Source organism: Octopus bimaculoides, chromosome 22 (assembly GCF_001194135.2).
Source record: "Octopus bimaculoides isolate UCB-OBI-ISO-001 chromosome 22, ASM119413v2, whole genome shotgun sequence".
NCBI classification, from domain to species: domain Eukaryota; kingdom Metazoa; phylum Mollusca; class Cephalopoda; order Octopoda; family Octopodidae; genus Octopus; species Octopus bimaculoides.
This window is the reverse complement of record NC_069002.1, coordinates 27,671,916-27,679,275: the sequence shown is the minus strand read 5'-3', so window position 1 is coordinate 27,679,275 and position 7,360 is coordinate 27,671,916. Positions and strand designations below refer to the sequence as shown.

Here is a 7,360-nt window from a genome sequence, read left to right as displayed (position 1 = left end):
GTTGTGAGTGTTTATTGAGCAAAAACGCCTAAAGCTCCACGAGGCTCCGAAAGGGGATGGTGGCGATCCCTGCTGTACTCTTCCACTACAACTTTCTCTCACTCTTACTTCCTGTTTCTTTTGTGCCTGTAATTCAAAGGGTCAGCCTTGTCACACTGTGTCACGCTGAATATCCCCGAGAACTACGTTAGGGGTACATGTGTCTGTGGAGTGCTCAGCCACTTGCACGTTAATTTCAAGAGCAGGCTGTTCCGTTGATCGGATCAACTGGAACCCTCAACGTCGTAAGCGACGGAGTGCCGACAACAACTAAGGATGACTGTGTTTATCCCTATATATGAGGACCGAGGTATGTGGGGCATTGCTATGCTCGAGAAGACCTGCCCATTGCAATGAAATTGATATCCTAAAACCAAGGTGCTATGTAAAAAGCACTGGTGATGGTGCCACATATAAAGCACCCAGTACACTCTGTAGAGGGGTTGGTGTTAGGAAGGGCATCCAGTTGTAGAAACCAATCCAAAACAGACTATGGAACCTGGTGCAGCCCCTGACCTTGCCAGTTCCTGTCAAGCCGTCCAACCCATGCCAGCATGGAAAATGGACATTAAATGTTGGTGATGATGATGGTTGACTACATATCCGATCCATGACTGTATAGAAAATGGATGCTAAAAGGATGATGATTCTTGGCGTCTAGAATTACAAAATATTCCAGTGCAGTCACAGAAAATGACAGCTGCAGCAATTAATTAATGAAAGCTTGGGGAAAATGATAAATTGCACTTATCATCATCATTTAATGTCTGTATCTCATGCTGGCATGGGTCGGACAGTTTGACCAGATCCATTTAGCAAGAGGGCTGCATTGGGCTCCAGTGTCTGTTTTGGAAAGATTTCCTACATCTGGATGCCCTTCCTAATGCCAACCACTTAAAGTATACTGGGTGCATTTTCTATAGCACCAGCATTAGTAAGGTCACCAAATAACTCACAAAACTAGACTCCTTGACTGAGTTTGGATACAGAAGAATAGAGAGAGGTGGCTTTGTACTTGGTTTTGGGAGGCTAAGGTATGATAGAGGGACAAACACAGGTGTTTTACTGTAGAGGAGATAAACATGGCTACCTCCCAGCAGAAAAGGATGGTTGAAATGAAGTGTCAGGGTGTACCTCAAGGTACAACGTGAATAATTATGGTGAGAAATGAATACAAAAAGTTCAGGGATCTGTTTCTGTTGTCCATAGCAAAGATTTTTTTTTTTTTACTTCTTAGAATAAAGAGCAAACTGTATGAGGCATAGATAAAATGCATTGAAAATATGGCTGAATACGAAACACATTGGTAGGGATATGTGATCCATGCTAGAATAGAAAGTGTTAGGAGAAGTGGAAGAGAAGCAAGTAAAAAAAAAAAATACAAAAACAAAATAAACCTGGGAAGGAATGGTTCAGTTGAATCTATCGATGGCACAGCATTGAGATGACTAGAGATATACTTTGTAGATTCTTTGAGACATGGAAGTTAGAAACTTCTATTGGTGATAATGATTTGTGATGATGTCATTTTGTGTTTGTGTTTGTGTTTGTTTTCAGTGAGTGGCCGAAGTAGTGCATATGGTGATGGAGCTCATGAAAGTACTGCCACTGGAGCTCGAAGTGAAACAAGTAGTGTAGGTGTACCCAGTGGATCCATGCCACCCGAACTTGGAGAAGTTTTGGATACTGAGACTGACCACGATACCACCTACAGGTAGGTACCCCATGGTCAGTTGCATTGTGTAACATGGATTTTGTCCTTGGATAGCAACTGTTATTTCCCATTTGCTGACCCCCTCGAAAGTATGAAAAATGGCTAGTATAGTTCCTTCAAACTTTGCTTTTGTTGCATTTATTCAAACCCCCCAGAGAATCTTACTCAACAAATGGCTATGATGCTCCCCCACTACTGTGGTGATGGTCAAGCAAATTGGCATTGAGCAGAATATTTGCTACAACAATATTTCTGGTTCAGCAACTCTGAGCTGAATCTGTTCTGAAATGTAATGGAAAAATTGGTCAGTTTCAAAACATTGATGTCCAGGTCACAAAAGCAGAGTTTGAAGGGAGTAGTAGTCATTTCTTTTGATTTCTAGATAGAAACAAATAGCAAATAACACTTACAGACCAAAGACAACAAGCAAATCTGTGGTATTGAGCAGGATATTTGCTATAATGATATTTCTGCTTCAGCAACTCAGAGCTGAATCTGTTCTGAAATGTAATGGAAAATAGGTCAGTTTGAAAGCAAAGTTTGAAGGGAATAGTAGTAATTTCCTTTGATTTCTAGATAGAAACAAATAGCAAATAACATTAACTGACCAAAAACACACACAAAAAAAAAAAAAAATTTGTTGCTGTGTTATTGTTCTGTTCATACAATAAAAGTGCTCTCTGTAAAAAAATGATTTCTGCTACTGGAGATTGTGGAACAAATGTGCTTTTTGTTCCATTTAAATTGCATTTCTTTTATGCAAGGGTCTTGTAATTTGCTTGAAGCACTGCAGTATATGTAAATGATGTAACTTTCAAATTGCACCAAAATCTATATATAAAAAAAAATTTTAATTGTCTAAATTCATCATGGTCATCTTCACCCTCATCATTCAACATCTTTTCATGCTGGCATGGGTTAGATGGATTATGGTCCAAGTAATTTCCTATTAGGAGCCACTGTAATTCATAAACTGGTTCTTGTACTTGTCATTGGATGACCTTACTTATCACCAACCACTTAGCAGTGTGTATTTGGTGCATTTTATCCTAACACCCGCACCAGAAAGGTTGATAAACCATCAAGAAGGGACCAAGTGGACCTCACAATCCTATGCTTTCTCTCTCTCACTGTTTCACTCCCTCTCCTCTTTCACTGTTTCACTCCCTCCCTCTCTCTCTCTCTCTCTCACTTTCTCTCTCCCTCTCTGATTAAGTCACTTAACAACAACTCTTTCTTGCAATGAATTGGTGTTTTTAACAGCAGATTAACCCTTTAGCATTTAAACTGACTGTACCAGAGGCCTAAAGATTTTACCTGTTTCATGTTCAAACTGGCCAGTAATCACATCATGAATATCTGAAAGCTATGAGATAATGCAGGATTGATTTTTTAAAATGTAAATAAATAAGTATTGCGTTTGACAATCATCTGAATGCTAAAGGATTAAGGAAGACCTACAGTCTGGGAAATAAGACTATTTCTATGAAGATCTCTCAAATAATCTAAAGAACCAGTCTTCAGTGATGCAGTGCCACTAATCATAATGGTTATTTTGTTAGGTGAAATATTTCCATTAGATTTTTAAAAAATTATTTTGTGCATCTAAACTCTAAGACTTTCAATGTGCAAAGTATTTTTTTTTTAAACTTTTGCTTTAGGATTTTTTTCATTTGATGTGTTTTTTGTTTTACTTTTTATTTTAAGGTTACATTCTCTTCGTTTGATGTTAATGGAACAACTTATGCAGCATTTCCATGAGCTACGGGAAGTTGGTGGTGTACGAGCAATTCCATTTATGCAGGTACAGTAGGGTTTTCTTTTTTCTTTTTTGTGTATGTGGTATATAAATTTGCCTTGAACACTTTTGATACCCACCCACCTAAGACTGTTTCCTTTCTATGATAGAAGACAGCTGATCGTTTTAAAGTGTTCATATTTAAGTTGTACTTAAGCATTAATCTAATGACGGAAAAAATTATTCCATCTATTATTTAATCGGCTGAAGTTCCAAAGTGACTCTGGGTTTGAGAGTTTTGCTGTCTCTTATCAAAAGTTTTGAGGTCTAATTTTAAATTTTCAAATGTTTTGAGTTTTATTTTCCTGTTTGTACTGCCATACCTGTGATGAAAAAATACTTCTTGATTATTTTAAAAATAGGTCATGTATTCCACTTAAAAATATGGCCAAGACTATTTGCTTTTAAGTTATGTATTCCACTTAAAAATATGGCCAAGACATCTGCTTTTAAGATGTGAGAAAAAGATCAATTGGTAAACATATGGAAAAGAACAACAATATTAAGTGCAAAAATATTTGAAAGTTGGGATATTGGCATATACATTTTGATAGGCTATTGGCCTTATTGAGGTAGTAAAAGATCTTGCCTATTTATTGTTGGCACTCCGTCACTTACGACGTTGAGGGTTCCAGTTGATCCGATCAACAGAATAGCCTGCTCGTGAAATTAACGTGCAAGTGGCTGAGCACTCCACAGACATGTGCACCCTTAACATAGTTCTCGGGGATATTCAGCGTGACACAGTGTGACAAGGCTGACCGTTTGAATTACAGGCACAACAAAAACAGGAAGAAAGAGCGAGAGAAAGTTGTGGTGGAAGAGTACAGCAGGGTTCGCCACCATCCCCTGCCGGAGCCTCGTGGAGCTTTAGGTGTTTTCACTCAATAAACACTCACAACGCACAGTCTGGGAATCGAAACTGCGATGCTATGACTGTGAGTCCACTGCCCTAACCACTGGGCCATTGCACCTCCACTGCCTATTTATATAAAGCAAGGTTTGAACAGATTAATACTGTAGCATTTTTGTGGCAATAGACTCATTTTCATTTGTTTCCTTCACAGTATATCATTGTTGTTTCACTCTTTACTCTGAATGATTTCTTTTGAAGTAAATTTTTCAAATCTGAATTGAATTTTTATATCTTATTTGATTATTTTTCTATCTGATTTCTAGGTTGTTCTTATTCTCACGGCTGATCTTGATAATGAGGAAGAGAAAGACCGTGCTGCTTTAGACAGCTTATTGACTACTATGCTGAAAGAAATGAATTTCCCAGGAAAAGTAATATATTTTTTTTTATATATCATGTACAAAAAATATAATATATAAAATTATACTTATATGATTTTCTATACTGTATATACACAGCATGAATGAGAAGTAAAGAAATAAATTTCAATATTTTAAGGCAGTAAGCTGACATGCCAGGCAAAATGCTTAACTGGAGTTCAAATTCGGTTAAGGTCCACTTTGCCTTCTTCCTTTCAGGGTCAACAAAATGAGTACCTGCTGAACACTGGGGTTGATGTAATCGACCTCTCCCTTCCTCCAAAATTGCTGGTTTTGTACCAGAATTTGAAACCAGTATCTTAATGCAATTAGATGTGATAAAGAACTTTACAAAAATATGAACCTATTCCTTCTGTGTGTTAGATGTTTGTCACATTGAGGTGGGGAACTATTGACTGCATCCACCTGGGGAGGGAGATTGGACATGTTTTCTCTGAAGAGTGATCAAGAAATTGTGTAAATTTTTATTTCAGTACTTCTAATATAATTTTCTCGCTATATTTTCAGAATTGTGTTTCTCACAAGTGATTTGATCTGAGATCTTGTGTTGAAACTAAAACAATCGCAGCATGGAAAACACGTAATCAGCTTTTCAAAAAAATAAATAAAAACTGTTAACTTCACTTAAACTTTTAATCTACTTCTGCTTTTGCTCAAGAGATTGAAGTGTGGAATATATAAATTAGTCCTTCAGAAACACACAAACCCATCATCTCAAACATTTGTTTGTAATATGGTGTTAGAATGTTCATTGCTTGAGACTGCAACTTGTTTACCGACAAAAATATTGTGCATTTCGGCTTCAGCACGTGATCTCCAATCCAAGCACTTGCTATGCAAATGCATCTCTGTGGTTTTGCTCGGTAATATCTCAAATCTCAACCCTTTAACATTCAGATTATTCTGTTGAATATAATGCTTATTCGTTCACATTGTTTTGAATTCCTCATGCATTATTTCACAGCTTTAAAATTTCAATGGTGTGAGAATGACATCATAGAGTCAGTGTAAGAGGCTGGATCTTGCTGGGTTTAACATAAAATAGATTGAATATTTTGGGCTGGATATGGCTGGTTTAAATGTTAAAGGGCTAAAAAAGCTTGTGTTGCATATGAAACAAATACTTTTATTTCATTTGTGCAAAAAAAAAAAAAATGTTCCTTTTTTCTTGTTTTCTGATTCATGTTTTCTGTGACCCCTATTTTGTTCCAAACTATTTCATTGTCAGGTTACTAAGCTCTCCACTTGTCCATGGACATTTCTTTATAATTTGCAGGAATTGGATCACATTTCTGAAAGATCAAAATACCATGAAGTGAAGTTAGCCTTATTAAGACTTTTCAGTGTCTTGCTGTCTCGCACCAAAGCTGGCACTCGATCAACGTCTGAGGTAAAGAATCTCTACTCCTTCTCTTTAGACATTACTCATTTGCATATCAGTTTAACTCTACCTTTCATTCCATCTAATCCACCACCATCATCTAGCTCGGGTTTTCAAACTGTGGTCCGCGGACCACAGGGGGTCCGCAAGGACAAGACAGGGGGTCTGTGGACAGCAAATACTTTTTATGGGCAATTTGATTTTATATATGTTTTTTAATCAAAATCTTTTAATTGACAATAAACCTATTTGTTAAATACTGTTAAATAAATAAATGTAAAAATATGTTATTTTAAGCAAATATTTATGTTTAAATTTCATAAGCGTTTATAAGGGGGTCCCTAAGGTAAAGCCTGAAATATAAAGGGATCTGCAAGTTAAAAAGTTTGAAGACCCCTAGATTCTAGCTGATTCATTTTGCTTTTAGTGTTGGTATGGCTGTATGGTTAAGAAGTTCCTTTTACAACCACAGGCTTTCAGGCTCAATCCCATTGTACTGCACCTTTGGGCAAGTGTCTTCAGCTGTAGCTCTGGGTCCAGGTCAATCAATGCTTTGTGATTGAGTTTGGTTAACAGAAACTGTGTGGAAGCCCACCATGTGTGTGTCTTTGTCCTCCATCACTACTTGACAACCAGTACTGGTTTATGGATGTGCCCATTAACTTAGCAATTCAGTAAAAAGTGACCAATAGAATAAGTACCAGCCTTTTTAAAAAAGTAAGTACTGGGGTTGATTTTTGTTCAACTAAACCCTTCCAGGCTGTGCCCCAGCATGGCCACAATCTAAAACTAGTTTAAAAAAGAAATGAGTTATGTAGGTGCAGGTGTGGCTGTGTGGTAAGTAGCTTGCTTAACAACCATGTAGTTCTGGGTTCAGTCCCCCTGCGTGGCACCTTGGGCAAGTGTCTTCTACTATAGCCTCGGGCTGACCAAAGCCTTGTGAGAGGATTTGGTAGACGGAAACTGAAAGAAGCCTGTTGTGTGTGTGTGTGTGTGTGTATATATGTGTGTGTGTGTGTGTGTGTGTATATGTGTGTGTATGTGTGTGTGTGTATGTTTGTGTGTCTGTGTTTATCTCCCCACTATCACTTGACAACCGACATTGGTGTGTTTATATCCCCATAACTTAGTG

At 37.5% G+C, this 7,360-nt stretch overlaps 1 protein-coding gene across 1 annotated transcript in view; it reads left to right on the top strand.

Annotated features, from left to right (window-relative positions):
- The window catches only part of LOC106881733 (E3 ubiquitin-protein ligase UBR4-like), a 218,633-nt gene that overhangs the window by 135,395 nt on the left and 75,878 nt on the right, over positions 1–7,360 (top strand). Inside the window, exons 64-68 of the mRNA XM_052975666.1 lie at positions 343–349; positions 1,530–1,753; positions 3,461–3,557; positions 4,731–4,838; positions 6,124–6,237. Coding sequence (XP_052831626.1) covers positions 343–349; positions 1,530–1,753; positions 3,461–3,557; positions 4,731–4,838; positions 6,124–6,237 — 550 coding nt within the window. The remainder of the gene's footprint in view (positions 1–342; positions 350–1,529; positions 1,754–3,460; positions 3,558–4,730; positions 4,839–6,123; positions 6,238–7,360) is intronic.